Consider the following 15,392-nt stretch of genomic DNA (forward strand, 5'->3'; position numbering starts at 1 on the left):
ATCTAGACAAAACAGAACCTGCCTGGGCTCAGCCCTGATACCTGTAAGTCAGAGAGCAGCCCAGTCTGGAGGGTTGAGGGGGCACACCATGGAGTAGGGAGAGGATGCGGCCAGCAGAGGCACAGTGGGCGTTTCCCAGGTCTGATGAATCCCTGGGCTCTGGTTGCTGAAGAGGGATGAATTCTTGTGGCCCCACAAGAAAACTGAGACCAACATTGGATCATTCTCTGAGACACAGATGGGTGTGTGCTGTCTGTAGGCCAGGGGGTGACTGTCACCTGCTTCAGAGAAATTTAAACAGGGGCTCAGACTGTAACTCTGCCCTGTGCCAGCCCTCAGCTAGCTCCAACCAGGCCCATGGCTGGACTAGAACCAGTGCCAGCTTCTAGGTCCGGAGAAGCAGCATTCTCTCCTAGGTGTTTCATGGCAGGTTTGGAAGATGGGGGTAACTGACAAGTAGCATGGCCCTGCAGAGACCAGGGAGCTGGGCCAAGCAGGCCTGTCCACTGCTGTGTCCCTAAATCATACCAGCCAGCCAGGGGGGCAGGAAGAGGCCCACAGTGCCCAGCAGGCAGACAATGATGAACATCCAGAGGAAGATTCGGTCAATGACCATGGCCACGTACTTCCAGTCCTCCTTCACCTGCAAACACAGACACGGGTCAGCTCTCAGAGCCCAAGGGCAGCCAGAGAAACTTCTGGAACTTGGAACTAGGAGTCACAGTTTCTGCACATCCCATCAATCAGATACATATCTGCACACACCCCTGTGGGCAATGACAAGTGCAGAAGGAGAATGTAACTGTCCAGCTACGGCCAGAGAATCTGCTGGGGCAGAGCAGCTGCTGCAGGACAGAGCAGAGGGAGACCACAAGGGGTGGGCTGGGCATCTACGGAACCCATATCTAAGGCTGTATATGTGAGGGGTCTTTGAATTTGGACTCACTGGAGCTTTCTGGTAGTTCACACTGCCACAAGAGACTTGGGGTTCATGTTGTACCCCAGCTGGCCGTACCTGCTAAGCAGGCTGCGTGAGCTCAAAGGGAGGCGGACCAGGCATACTTTGAACAACACACAGGGCCCATGACATGAAGCTCGTCTTAAGTTTGCTAAGGCTGAGTAGCAACATGGAGGTTGAGTCTACCTTCCCATAATGCAGATGTCAAAAGTGGGGGCTGGAGAGATGGATCAGTGGTTAAAGAGCACTGGCTGTTCTTTAAGAGGTCCTGGGTTCAATTCCCATCATCCATATGGTGACTCACAACCATCCATAATGCCAGTTTCAGGGAATCTGACAACCTCTTCTGGTATCTGCTGGCCTCAGGTAAGCATGCAGTGCACAGACACACATGTAATCAAAACACCCATACACATAACATAAAATTAAACTAACTTAAAAAAATGGATCCTAGAGAGATGTCAGCCATGTGTCCTAGACCAGAAGGTAAGGGCAAAGAAAATGCTGGGTAATGGATTGATCACTAAGGCCATCCCACAGTGGCTAAGTGCCCAAAAGCAAGGGCTAAGTCCACACTCACCCCCTGGCCTGGTCCTGACTACCCATACCCACCTCTTATATGGGCAGGTGTCCATGTGCTGCACAGCCAGCCTGAGCAGGCACTGGGTGGAAGCAATGATGCCAGATGTCCCATGAAGGGAGGAGGTCAGGGACAGAGGGTGAACAGTGGCAACAAACACACATAAAGCACAATGCATATGTCCATCATCTGCGGCCACTCAGTCTTCATTGGACTATGCCATAACACATGGTGACCACAGGCACAAAGGACTACTGGCTGTGTCTACGGTTCCTCTGGATCCCACAACGGGAACTCTTTCTGCCAGGGGCTGATGCAAGGTAGCCAGGCACTTCAAGTTGTTTCCAGAAGCAAACACTCAGGGGACTGCTGCCTGGGTCTAACTAGGCCTGGGAATTAGCATTGCACTGAAGACAGTTCAGCATGCAGCTCTGGCCTTGTGCTTCAGGCAGGGTGGCTGTTACACCACTGTCCTGTGAATACGTCACCAGGCTAGAAGGGTCTGCAATGACCCCGAGGCTTGATCAGAGCTGCACTGGGACACAGTCTGTGCACATGTGAGCAGCAGGAGTAAGCCATGGTAAGCAGACCTCAAGTCAACTGAGGGACACTTGGACTGGCAAGCCTGGGCTGGGGAAGAGTGTGTGTGGCTGCCCCAGTTTCAAGGGCATCCACCCCCGAGTTTTCAAAGCAATCACAGGTGTCCTGATGGTTTAGGCCAAAAGTAAGTAGCCATGTTCACTTAGAAAACTTCAGAACAAATAGATCTTTGCTAAATAAAAAGCCCCTCAAGGGCTCCTCAGAGTAAATAGCTGCTTGGTGTCCCTCTGCCCCTTCCTGTGCCTAGGACCAAACCTCCGAAGATGAAACACCACAGCCTTGACCAAAGCCCTGCTGTCCTGTTCCTATTAAGTCAGCAAGCTTCCCAGGCTCAGAACCAGGTCAGGCAGCTGCAGCAGGCCAGTGGAGATGGAAGAAGAGGTCACGAGCTCCAGCTACAGGACTATGCTGGGAATGCACTGGTTTCAGGAGGATTTCAATTAAACTTGTCACATCCATCCTCCCTCAGTGGCCTCACTCCAGTTCATCCCTAGATCTCTTTCTCCATCCCAGAGCAGCAACAAGACATAGCCCCAGAACCAAAAGTTCCCTGCAGACAGGTCTCTGAGGTCCAGAATGTTCCAGAGACTCCAGAATGGCTTCATGAGTCCCTGAGACTCAGTGGGGTGACTCTGGGACAGAGACCCACTCATGGGATGTAGGACACCAGCCCTCTTTCTTTCCAGGGCTTAGCAGCTCCAGAAGACAAACCACAGACATCTGGAAGTAGACAACAGGCAAGCCCCAGGCTGGGTAGGAAGATGAGAAGAAAGCCAGCAAAACCAACGTCCCAGGAGGGACAGTGGCAAATGCCAGCTCAGGGCAAGGTCAATGTAAAGGACAGATGCCATAGACATTTCAGCCGACACAGCAGAGACAAAGGTCGACCAGGACAGGACTTCCCCCATGACCTCTTCACCCGACCTCTGACTGAGACTCTGATTCTCACAGGCAGAGTCAGATTTGGGAAGCAACTTGCCTAGCACCAGGAGTCCTGCGTCTCAGCCCAGACCCCAGTCCTGGAGACCCTTTTGTGTTTCAGACAGATAAATGTGAAGGGAAGATGACCCCATAATGCCCTGGTGGCAAGGTCAGACAGAGCTGGCACCACTGCCCAGCCCAACTGCTCAGCAGAGCGGCACTCTGTGAAAAGAGCAGGAGCACTTGGGTGAGGAGGCCAACACCTATAGAGGGACATGATCACTCTTTTCAGGCCTCTGTAGAGTCAAAGCTTGGAGCATAAAGAACACATGGGGGTAGGCTGGCTGAGCACCGGCCGTCTGTGTCTCCAGGTTCCTGAGGGCCATGAAGTGTGGCAGTATACGTCCTCACCCCACAACCCTCCAAAGGACGGATAGGGTGGGAGTAGGGTGCAGCTCCTGGCAGCCCCGTCCTCTTCTCTACACCCTCTCTATGCCTAGGGTTCAAAGGACCACTTTTCACCAGGTAGAAGCTCAAGGGAGACCTGTTCTTGGGGTTACAGGTCGGCAGCAGCAGCAGCAGCAGTCCCATGGAATTTTGAGGACGGCCAGTGTGGGACCTTGCCTGTCACTCAGGCATGGCTGGGCAAGAGTTCCAAGGAGCTAGCAACAGTCTGAAGACTTCAAAGGAAGACCTTGCGAGTGTTGGAATGACAGAGTTAGAAACAGCCTCTCAGCCCGCTGCTTGCCAGGGCTGCTAAGTCCTGGAACCTGATGAGGTGGCAGCACCTCGGTTTACTCCCCACCAACGACAGAGCTTTGCTTAACCCCAGCTTGCCCTAGGGACCCGTAAAGGATACTAGGCAGAGACTCTGCACCCTCAAGTTGTGCAGCTTTTGTCTGGGGCCTTGGTTTCTGGACCATGTATGGGAAACGCCAGAAATTTTATCTTATCTGGGCTAGGGACACCTCCCATGCATAGCCATTGGCAAGGACTTACCGAGAAATCTGTGTCTTCTGCCTTGAGGTGGTCTGCAATGTACTGGACACCCTCTACTGCCCGTGTCAGGGCTGGCGACAGGGGTAGGTGTTGAGGGGGTGCTTTGGTGCCCCGGGCCTTGAGCACAGTGACTGGAGACACAGGCGATGGTTCCTTGCACGTGCATTTGCATGGAGAGGCCTGGTCTGACAGCGGAAGCTGAGATGGATAGGCCTTCAGGGAGGCTGGGGAGCCAGTTGGCTGGCTGTCAGCCAGGGAGACAGCTCCATCCCGGGAAACACAGTACTGGATACTCCGAGACCGGCAGCGGATGCCACCCTCTGCTGCTTCTTGGGAGCTGGACACATGCTGGACACTCAGGGACCTGGCTTTGACAAGCATTGGGACCCTAGTGCTGTTGGGTGGGTGACAGGGGCCAGGTGATGGACAAGGACTGGTCTTCTCAACCTCTGATGTCTTCAAATCAGGGGCCTTGTTGGGGGGTGACTTGCATGTAGGCTGGGCCTCGACTGGTGTGCCCAGAGGGTTGTGGAAAGATGGGGAGGGTGACAGGCCTTGGTTTCGGATGTCACTCAAGATGCCAGGCTCGCCCTCAGGCTCTGGCCAGAAACGAGGAGCATTGGCCATCTTGTGCATGGACTCAATAAGTCTCCGGCAGTTGTCTTTGACCACAGATGGGCGCTTCATGAAGAGGAGGCGAGGCACGATGTCCAGGAAGACTCTGCGCACCCAGGCAGGCATGGTGTGTGTGCGTGGTGAAGCGGTGGTGTACATTGAGCACAAAGACCGTGATGACAATGGAGAGAGTGACAAAGATCATTGTGAAGAGCAAATACTCGCCGATGAGTGGGATAACCAGCGAGGTGGATGGGATGATCTCGGTGATGAGCAGAAGGAAGACCGTGAGTGAGAGCAGCACCGAGATGCACAGTGTGACCTTCTCACCACACTCAGAGGGCAGGTAGAAGACCAGCACTGTGAGACAGGAGATGAGCAGGCACGGGATGATGAGGTTGATGGTGTAGAACAGTGGCAGCCGGCGGATGATGAAGGCGTAGGTGATGTCAGGGTAGATCTCAGCACAGCATTCATACTTCCTGGTGTTGTAGGTGCCCACAGCATCCACAATGACCCACTCTCCGCTTTCCCAGAAGTCCAGCTGGTCTACACGGCTATGCATGCTCACTAAGTCGATCTTGGCCTTGTCATAGGTCCAGGACCCAAACTTCATAGTACAGTTCTGCTGGTCGAAGGGGAAGAAGGTGACATCAATGCTGCAGGAGCTCTTATAGATGGCTGGGGGTGTCCACTGTACACGCCCATCATAGAACAGGTGGGCTTTGGTCAGGTGGGTGACTGCAAAGTCCCCGTCTGCACTGTCAGAGAGAGAGAGAGCAGTGAGGTCTGCCCATCCCTACACCACACCCATGCCCGACCAACAACCCCCACCAGCCACATGCAGAATGCAGGATTATGGGTAGTGGTCATGTGCTCTGGGCCATCACTCACCTGTGTGCTCCAGCTTATCACCCTTGAGTCAAGGTGGTATGTGGTCCAGAGAACAGTGTGAATGGTGCCCGCACCAATGAGCAGAGTTAGTGTTATAGCTCTTATCCATTACTATTAAGAGGGATACAGGGGTGGGCCTAGACCCCTGGCTTCTCTCCTAAGCTCCCACTGCCCCATGAATTTGCATGTGTACCTCCTCGATGCAGAGGGGCCTGGGTCACCTCTGTGTCTTTGTAGATTGAGACACTATGGGAGTTTCTCCTTGTCTTTCCACTGGTTACCACCTGAGCATCTCATGCACTGAGGGAAGGTGCAGGTGCCTGTCTTCTTCAGTTCAGGAGCTAACCGCTGGATTCTGCAGTGTGCTATGGGTATCCCAGAGGTCCTTGTAGGACCATATCAAGCCCATTGTGTATGGAGTATGTGTCCACAAGCACAGGGCAAATGGGTACACAGGCCTGATCCAGAATGGGTGCCTGCTGGGCCCAGGAGCACAGGGGTGGGACAAGCAGGATTTCTTCATCATCCATGAAAAAGGAGGTCTCACACCAAGCAGCTTTTCATAGGTCATTGGTGAAAGGATAATCTCGCTGGAGACTAGTGGGCCTCTCTACCCATCACATCCATATGGAGGACCCTGGGTATGAAAACGACAGTGCAGAGCTGCCCAAGGTACGTCCCAGGACAAATACCCCTCTGAATCCCCCCTGGACTGGGCCCTCACTCAGGATGGATCAGTTCTGACCTTCTGCCACTGGAGACTGGGAAGGTGTCTTCCTTTCTACTTGCCCCAAGAATTTGGAAGCCACCTCTCTATAGGCCATGGCACACAGGCTGGATGAGGACTCCAGCTACCTCCCTCATTCAGGCTCCAATGTCTGACTGTTGGCATCCTGCCTCTCCTTCTCTCTGCCTTGAGGGATGTTTGCCAGGTTGGGCAGTGGAACATGGGCCTGCTGTCCTTCAAGCCCCTCCTCTAGACCAGAGTTCCAGCCTTGACCTCTGGGCTTCACAACCAGTGATGCCATGCCTTGTTTTACCCGTTATTGGAACCTGATGACACTGGGAAGCAGACTCCACCAAGCCTTTCTCACCCTGCTTCCTCCCACAACCCTCCCCAGAACTGCTCGTATTTCATATTTTCCCCGTGAAACCCGAGTGGCCGTGTGCCACCGTTTAGGCCTTGGCTTCTCTACAGGACCAGACCGTTCACTCTGGCCCCGGATTAGCATTCACAGACTGTCAGACTCAGCAGCACTGCACTAACACTTTCGGGCAAACCCTGCCAGCCTCAGCTCCGAAACACTGATGGGAAACCTCGATTTATAGTTAATGAGCTCTCTGAAGCCTGATTAAACCCCTCACTAATGGCACCAGCAGGCATCACTTTGGTCTCATCACTCATAAAACAGTGTAGCCCTGAGTCACAGGCTCCAGAACCTTCTGTTTTCCCAAGTGCCCAGACCCCTCTGTCCGTTCCTTTTCCCACCTCCATTCACAGGCTCAGCTCATTGGTTCTTAGACAGAGAAATCTAGGTCCCCTGAATTTCATCAGCCAACTGGCCCTGCTCCCCAACCAGCTTCTCAGGTCCTGACCAGGACCCCTGGTGGCCACCTGGGACCCTTAGTGGCCCTTCCTATGATAACCAATCACTTGTAGCACCATTCACAAGGTCCAGAAGACCTGAGCCTCCCATGATGGTGCCAACCCTGGACCCTCCTGCATGTTAACTCATCCTGGGTCAATGCCATTGGTTTTTCTCCTGCACAGCTGTGCTGCATGTGGAAAAGGCTGGAAAAGCTGCTTGCTACATGCACCCCAATAAGGTTCCTGGCTGCACAATGCACAGTGCACAGCCTGGCTTCTACAGAAGCTGAGGTTCCCTCCGGGTACATGGGGGTGGATCTTGCGGCACATTTCGGGCTGTGTGGAATCAGGCTTGGGTTTGCTCCCTCCCTGCAGTCCCATCTCTCCAAAAATCAAAGCCTCAACACTCCAGGCACAAATTAAAATTCCCCCACAGCAAGTGAGTGGATCCTCTGCTGTGCAAACACTCTGCAGGGCAGGCAGGAGAGGCTGCAACCAGCTGGCAGACAGGGGCCCTCAGGGCTCACTTGAATTAGTGGCTCCCATCTGCAGCCTAGGCTACTGGGTCTAGGTTTCCCACCCTTCAGACAAACTGGGGACTCAGCAGTCCTAGCTCAGGCTGTTTTGGCTCCATCCGCCTCCAACTGTGCTACTCACCACTCTTGCTCTCCCCAGTCTGACCCGGGCCCCCTTAAGATTTTCAGAGCACCTAAAACTATGTGGAGGGATCCCTCTGAGGTTGCTGTTGTGCTTGTGTTTGCAGACAGGTCTCAAGTGTACTCTCCGAGGAAGGAGGTCTCTGAGGGTGGCAGTGCAGCTCATCTCCATCAAATTCTGGCTCTGCTTCCATATGATACTCCCATAAAGCCCCAGTTGACAGCACAGTCCACAGGGCTCAGCACTCTGAGTGCCAAGAGTAAGGTATTCAGAATGCCCAAGGATAATGCTGTCCCAGGGACCACTGGCAGCCCAGCCATGCACCAGGACAGCAGGTTCCTCAAATGAGCTGTTGGCATTTCACTGCCAAGGCTGCTGATGCAGGGTGAAGATGATGGGTCCTCAGTTTCCAGTTCTGCACCTTATAGCCCCCAGAAAACCAGAGGAAGTACAAGCATTTGGGTCCCACAGCCGTCCAATGTAAGTTAGTTTTGGACTCAATGAGCTGGCCAGTAGTCGGGGGAGGGTGAGTCCCAGATTTTATCTCTTCCTAAGAGGCTCCACCAAATGAGACTGCAATTCAGAGGCAAGGGAGACCATCTGTTTGACCCGTACCTGGTTGAGCTTCTGTGTTTCCAGGAGAGGGAGCCCCAAGTCAACCAAAGAGTAGGGACTCCCCCTGTCCAGCAATGGAACCAACCATCTGGCTAGCAGCTGCTGATTGCTGCTAGAAATGGCCTTCCTCCCTGACAGCACAGAGTCCTTTCAACCTTCACCAGCTCCAAGTCCTGTTTGGATAGATCTCAAGTGCTTATCCCATGCATGTATCCTAGCAGGCAGGAGAGAGACAAAGGTGACCTGGGAGGGGTGGGGACTTCTGAGTGCCTGTCCTCAGGGCTGTTCATTGGCTCCCCCACCTACTCCTCTGCCTACCCAATACCACCCAGGGAATGCATGTCCTTCCTTGCCATGGGTCCAGTGGGCTCCCCAGAGTAGATTCAGTACTTGATCCTACGGTTCAAGGGTGGAACGAGAAGAGTGTAGGCCCCAGGAAGGCCCAGTAGCTAGAAGTCTTCCAGGGCTCACGGTTCAGCTGGATAGCTACAGGAGACAGAGAGCCTTTCGGAGGGAAGAGCAGGAGCCATGGACCTTGACGTTCCCTGCCATCTGCTTACTCTTAGCCCACCCATAACACGTTTTGGGAAAACACCCGCAGCTCTTTCTAAAAGCCAAGGATGTGGCTAGTACCCCGCTTAATGAAGGAGGAAAGAGAATCCCAGTCATTCTTAATCAAATAGGAGCATTTGTAGGTCAGACGGCACCCTAGGGGCTAGAGGGGTCTGTGGACAGATGGCTGAGACTAGGGGATAGAAGGGCTTCTGTTTGCTTTGTCTGCAAGCGCCGTGGGAGCTGCTACCCACCCAGACCCTGAGGGAGGAGAGCACCACCCCAAGTAGACTCAGCTCAGAAAGCAGCTGCTCCTAGCTCAGGTCTCTTTGCAAGGGTCCCCAGAAAAACAAGTGTGAAGATGCCCATCTCCTCCTTCTTGTCACCTCTGACTGCATTTGTCTCCATGCAGACCTCGGCTTCCAGAGCTGAGACAGGGTGTGAGCTGAGCTTGAGAGCTGGGATTGCCCACTGGCCCAATGCCCAGTGTGGGGCACAGCGTGAAGGTGGGACCAAGAAGAGCAGAGACAAGGCTTTGGGAAGCAGTCGCTTCTCCTGCACCTCTTTGCCTACTCCCAAAGTCCCCTGCGTCATTTGTCTTCCAGACTGTGATTTGTGCATGGCAGGGTTAAGGAAACCTGACTGGGATGGGACCTGCAGTCACTGCCAGGAGAGGTGTCTAACCCATTCTCTGCCCTCAGGAGACCAGAAGAAGTAGAAGACCTCCAGACCTCAGGGTGGGTACCCCCAGGTGCTGGTGGACTTCCACTCCATTTGCCTAGCTCCTCTTTGCTCCCAGCAGCTTCCTTGCTGGGCTGGAGCCTAACCTTACCTAACCTCACCACGTGCCAGGGCCCACGGGGCTTACTTGTTATAGAGGACGATGTCAGGCCTCCAGATGAGCTCAGAGGGGATGCGGATGGAGGTGACATTCTCGTAGTCACCAGGGTCCCAGCGCAGCTTGTAGTCATGCCACTCCTGAGTGGGAGTGGAGAGCCATGTGTGAGGGGGTTATGGGGCAGAGGGCAGAGGCGGGGAAGCCCTCCCCACTCACCTGCTTCACCCACACATTTGTCGTCATCATCTGGTTCTTCTCATCCTAAGGCACAAGCAAGAAAGGAGCTTGAGGTCCCCCTCGGTAACAGATATGTTCCTGCCTAGATCTACTTATCCATAGCTAGCCACAGGCATGGACAAGCCAGGGCCGAACTTCAGGAGCGAAGGAGTGTTTCAGCCCTGAAGGCAACCTAGCCTGGGACGGCAGTCTAAGGGCAGGTAGGGTTAGGAGGCAAAGACCCTGGAACCTTTCCAGAAAGACATGGGGGATAAGCTCAGCTCCAAATGGACCCCAGGCTCCTTGTAGGCTGAGTGTCCTTCCCAGAAATCTGTCAGCCATGTTCACCCACATTGCTCCTTCTGCAGATGAGATCCATGTGCTGCTGCTCTTCCTATGGCCATCAAAGCCACCGGTTAGGGAGATCTTGACAAAATTATCCCCCAGGGCCTAGGTGGATGTCATGGAGAGAGATTCTGGTGGTTTCACCTCAAGGTCACCACGTAACAACCAGTCAGGCTGAGAAGATCTAGGCCATAGACTACTCTGTGAGGTCTCTTACAGCTACTGCCCCAATCCACCTGTCCTCCTTATGCCTTTATTTCCCCTCTGTGCCATATGAATGGGCCCATCTGTTGCATCCTTGGTGAGGAACAGCAGGTTGGAGACCCATGTTCTGAACAGTCAGTTCCTAAAACAGACAGGACCCTTCTGGAGAACAAGCAAGCCCTGGTGCAGGCACAGGGGTCTGTGGGGACAGCATGGCAGCCATAGCCATACCTTCTAGCCACTCAGCACTCAGGAGGGGCCTGAGACCTCAGGCCCACAGTCTGTGGAAGAGCATGGCCTTATCAGAGGCCACCTGATACTGGGCAGTATGTGTCCCAATCTGGACCAACATTTTCCATCATCAGCCTAAGCATGACAAACAGGTTCCTCCAGGGACCTAATCAAGGAGATCCCAGGACATCCAGCAAGAAAGTGTCTTGCCCAGAACACGGCATGTGTGTATGACTCCTACCCCACAAAAAACATAGACTATCAAGTGTGAGAAGACTGCACCCCCTGAATGCCACGCCCCAGGCCTGGGTCCTCTCCAGTGCAGTCACCTAGGAAGGTGGCCTGAGTGAGCCCCCTCCCTGGAAGGACTCTGAAGAGAAGATGGGATGCAGAGCACAGGCCATCGTCTGCTGCTTCCTCATGTTGCCTGCATGAGCTAGTCTGCAGTAACCTCATCACTGCATGACCTGGACCTATACCCAAGGAAGCTGGAGATGGAAGACTGCTTGCTTCATCCCACAGGGCCTCCAGAGTCATCAGAACAAACTTGGCTGTGGCGTGGCTGGGCTGGGTCTTCTCGCCTTCCAGCCCCATGTGGCCATCACCCTCCAGGGGCCCTTGGGTCCCATAGATGTCACAGAGCTCTGGAGCACACTTCACAAGGACTCAGCATTAGGGTTAGGAAATTACTGGGGATCCAGTAGCCTTCTCTGCAGCTTGCACTGGGGTATGAACTCAAGCAAGGCGCGCAGTCTCCCTTACTGGATGTAGACCCCAGAGAGGGCATCTGTAGTAGATGTAGTAGCTCACCAAGGAACACAAGCAGGTCAAGCACTTGGATGGGACACCTGGATTCCAGGCCCTAGTGTAAGAAGGAAGAGTAGGCCAGACACAAGGCAGACCTTTCTACAATGTGGCTGTGAACTTCCAACATGTACGGCCAGCCTGGAGCCAGCACTGCCCTGTGTAGCAAAGAGTTAGGTGCCTGGCAGAGTGTGGGGTGAACCTTTGGGACACACTCCAACCAGGCCCAGGAGCTATCTGTATGCATGTGTATACATGTTCACCTGTGGCCTTAGCTAGATCTAGGGCAGAGGTCAGGCCTGGCCAGGCCCCTTATAGAAATTTTGGTGCTGGGTGTGCTCTGAGCCTCAGTGTCTCCGGAGGCAGAGAGACTGAGCTTGGCAGGCTTAGGCTGGGCGCGTGGTAGCAGACCCAGAGCCTTGAGCTGCCGCCAGCAGTTGCCTTTGCCAGCCACCACCTGGTAATGGTGTTTGCAAACCTCAGCAAGGTTGAGGGGCCTGTACATCTTGCACTGTCCTTGATGTCCCTCAGCCCCAGGAACACTGCAGGAACCATTCTGGGGTCAAACGCTAGGCCCGCCTGAGAATGAAAGTCTGAGTAGCCGGCTCTGATAGGGCCAACTGGCAAGGTTCTTAGTGTCCAATCCCAGCAAGCCGGATCCCTGGGGTGTAGGTGCTTTTAGCTCACATCAGGCAAGCACATGGAAAGGCTGGAATCACACAGCATGTTCCGTGCCAGCCTCGAGTGTGGGGTGGGTCTTTAGGATACTGGGGCTGGGGTATGAACTCAAGCAAGGCATGCAGTCTCCTTTCTGTCCTCCCTTCTGTCCCTCCCAGAAGGCTCTGCAGGGACAGCTCTCTCTCCCCGGATCCAGGCTCTGTCCCTGAACCCAGCAAAACCCAGTATGGAGACCCCAAGCTTACTAAATCAGGTGGCCTTTGGATGCCCGCTAGTAATGTTACGCCTTCCCAACATCATTCCTCCAGCCAGGACAGAACCCATGCTGAGGCCCAGCATGAAGGGCAGAACCTTGAGTGGTACTGAAACTCAGGTGTGCACCAACCCCTGGCTGGGTTCCCCAAAGCCTGGTCCTACCCCATAAGGAGCAGCTGAGCCTGGCCAAGAAAGGTTGGGTGCTAACAGCATTTCACATAAGGGTAGCCTCCTACAGTATACTTCTCGGGGCCAAGACCTTGTCTCTGGTGCTTCCTCCAGGACCCCTTGGGCCCCAGACCATGCAGCAGGGCCTAGCTACTGCCTAGCTCACACATGTCCTCCTAGAAGTCTTCCTGGACTCTTACTAGGAAAATGAACAGGTAAGCAGGTTCTGACTTCGATTCACCCAAGCCCTGTTTTCCACACTGGTTGGTACTCCGTGGCCTCTGGGATCCACCTGAGATCAATGTGCCCCCAGTGAACCACAGTGCCCACACAAGGGTGGCACAACCAAAGTTCCCACAGCCCAGCTGCTGAAGAGCAGGGCACTGGCCCGTCTATACCCAGAGAAGGCTTTGTGTTCTTTACTCCAAAAGGTGCCCCGCTTACTTTAGGAAACATCGCCACTAGCTTTTCTATGGAACAGTTCCAGAGACACAGAGCCCACCTCCCTCCCCAGTGCTGAGGACCTGCTGAAGCTCATGATGACATTTTTCTGTCAACCTTGGTTGGACCCAGCCACACGGAGTCTCAGGGTGACCCTATCATCCTATACATCACCAGGCCATCCCCACACCTACCACATCAATGAGCTGAGCAATGGACAGGCCGAAGCGGACAAGGACCACATCTGAGATGTTGGCTACTGGCCGAGACCACTTGTTGTAGCCAGAGAAGAGTCTCTTCAGGAGCCGCTCCTCCGCGTGGGCCCGGGTCTCTATGTGGCCGCTAGCTGTGGGGAGGGCAGGAGGTTTAAGGACAGGAGACACAAAGGCTGCCCCTCCAGCCCCATACCATCACAGTCCTTCTTTCCTTCAGGTTCCTCTTACACATCACCTTCCACCTCAGGGCCCCTGGGCATGCTGCCTTGATTTCCCTGACTCCCCTCAAGGAAGCCTTTCCAGTGCCTCTGGAATGGGTCAGGCCCTCCTGTACTTCACCAGGAAAACAGGGCAATGGACAGTGAACACTGAATTGCATACAGCTTCCCTGCAGACAATCACTTTGGATAGAAATGCCCTATCTCCAGTGACCGGCAGAGACAAAGGACATGAAGTGACAGCAGCATGGGGAGGGGGCAGAAGTGCATGGGGGCAGCGAGAGTGGCGGGGACGAATGAAAGGACCGGGCACTGCTCCTCATGAATGCAGGGAGCTTGAGCCCCTGCCCACAGGAGTGGCCCTGCTGCCTGGGCTTCTAGTGTCCACCCTGACGATGAATGCAGACCCTCAGGGCCACTAGCACCTGGTGTTCAGGGTAGATACATGATGCCCTGGAGAAGCTCCACACTGCTGCCTGAAGAGGGTGGTCCCCCATTCCACCAGCCAGCAGCCCATCTGTGTCCTCTCCACCGGCCCCCCACGTGGCTAGGGGGCCTCCCTGCCTCCATTTGCTGAGTTGCTGCATCAAAGAGGGGGTTGGGAAGAGGGAGGGGAGCCTCTGCTGTCTGCAGGATTCTGCTTACCTGAGAGCTACAGGAACTCCTCAGGAGGGGGCTCCTAGAGTACCCCCCACAGCCTCATTCTTCCAGATACCTTGGACTAGTAAGGCCCAGCCCCACTGCTCAGCGGGGAGGCCAGAGATTAAATAACTGCCGGAAGCCCCTGAATGAGTTAGGGGGAAAGGTGTCCCCTTAGAGAATAAGAGGTGGAGGAAGCCGGGGGTGGTGGGGTGGGGGCAGAAAGGTAAGGTGGGAGCTCCAGGGGCAGAAGCATATCCTTGAAGCCAGTAGCAGACATGGGGGCGGTCTGCTGCGAAATTTGGCAGGATGGAACCTCCCTCCCAGGTGGACTCCACCTCTATCTTAGTTGGAGGTTCTGGTTTCAGCTCGGAAATGCAGCCAGACCCCCCCTCCCCCGCACCTCCCCTCAAACCCTCTCTCCCGGCACTTGGCGGCTGATTCCTTCCTCACTGGCTCAGCTAGCACCGCAGGACGTCGGAGCTGTAGTGGGTGGAGGAGTCTGACTATCCCGTTGCGCGCACCCGAGGCTTGGCACCGCAGCCCCGGGCCTCCTCTCCCCTGGCCCTGGAGTCCCAGGTGCCAGGACCCGGGAGAAAAAAAGCCCATCCTGCGTTTCTAAACTTACCAGGCAAGAGGCCGACCCCTAAGAGCAGCAGCAGCAGTGGCAGTAGCAGCGGCAGCGGCGGCGCCCGGGGGCCCCCGAGCTCCATGGCGCACCGAGTGGGCTCTAGATGCCGGCGGCTCCCGGCTGTGCCGCGCCTCCGCTCCGAGACCCGCGCGCGCCCAACTTCATGCCTCGCGCCGCGGCCGCTCGTCCCCAAGCCGGGCTCCGCAGCTCGTCCCGCGGGGCGCGGCGGCGGGGCGGGAGCTAGAGGTTGTGGGCTCCGCGGCGCGGCCCCGCCCGGACCTGCTGCCTCCAGCCGCCGGAGAGAGGGGAGGAGGGGGAGGAACGGGAGGGAGAAGGAAGCGGGCGGGAGGAGGGGGCGGACCGGGCCCCGAGGGTAGGTGGAGGCCATGCTCGGCCCCTCGTGGGGGGTAAAGTTTCCTTGTACTCCTGGGGCTCGCGACGTGTCGAGTGGAGTTGGGGATCCCCTGGTCATCCCAGCAACCCCAGCGTCTTCAGGAAACAAGCCCCCACCCCTGGTCTCCAGCCCTAAC

The 15,392-nt window shown here is 55.2% G+C and overlaps 1 protein-coding gene across 1 annotated transcript; it reads right to left on the bottom strand.

The window, feature by feature from the left end:
- Positions 1 to 517: 517 nt before the first annotated feature.
- On the bottom strand, positions 518 to 15,170 carry Chrna4 (cholinergic receptor nicotinic alpha 4 subunit). The gene is given in 7 exon segments (XM_028885301.2): positions 518 to 643; positions 4,059 to 4,817; positions 4,819 to 5,434; positions 9,848 to 9,957; positions 10,034 to 10,078; positions 13,354 to 13,505; positions 14,860 to 15,170. Coding segments are annotated over 7 exon segments (1,893 nt in total). The 5' UTR covers positions 14,945 to 15,170.
- Positions 15,171 to 15,392: the final 222 nt, after the last annotated feature.

The sequence above is a fragment of the Peromyscus leucopus genome, chromosome 4 (genome assembly GCF_004664715.2).
Source record: "Peromyscus leucopus breed LL Stock chromosome 4, UCI_PerLeu_2.1, whole genome shotgun sequence".
NCBI classification, from domain to species: domain Eukaryota; kingdom Metazoa; phylum Chordata; class Mammalia; order Rodentia; family Cricetidae; genus Peromyscus; species Peromyscus leucopus.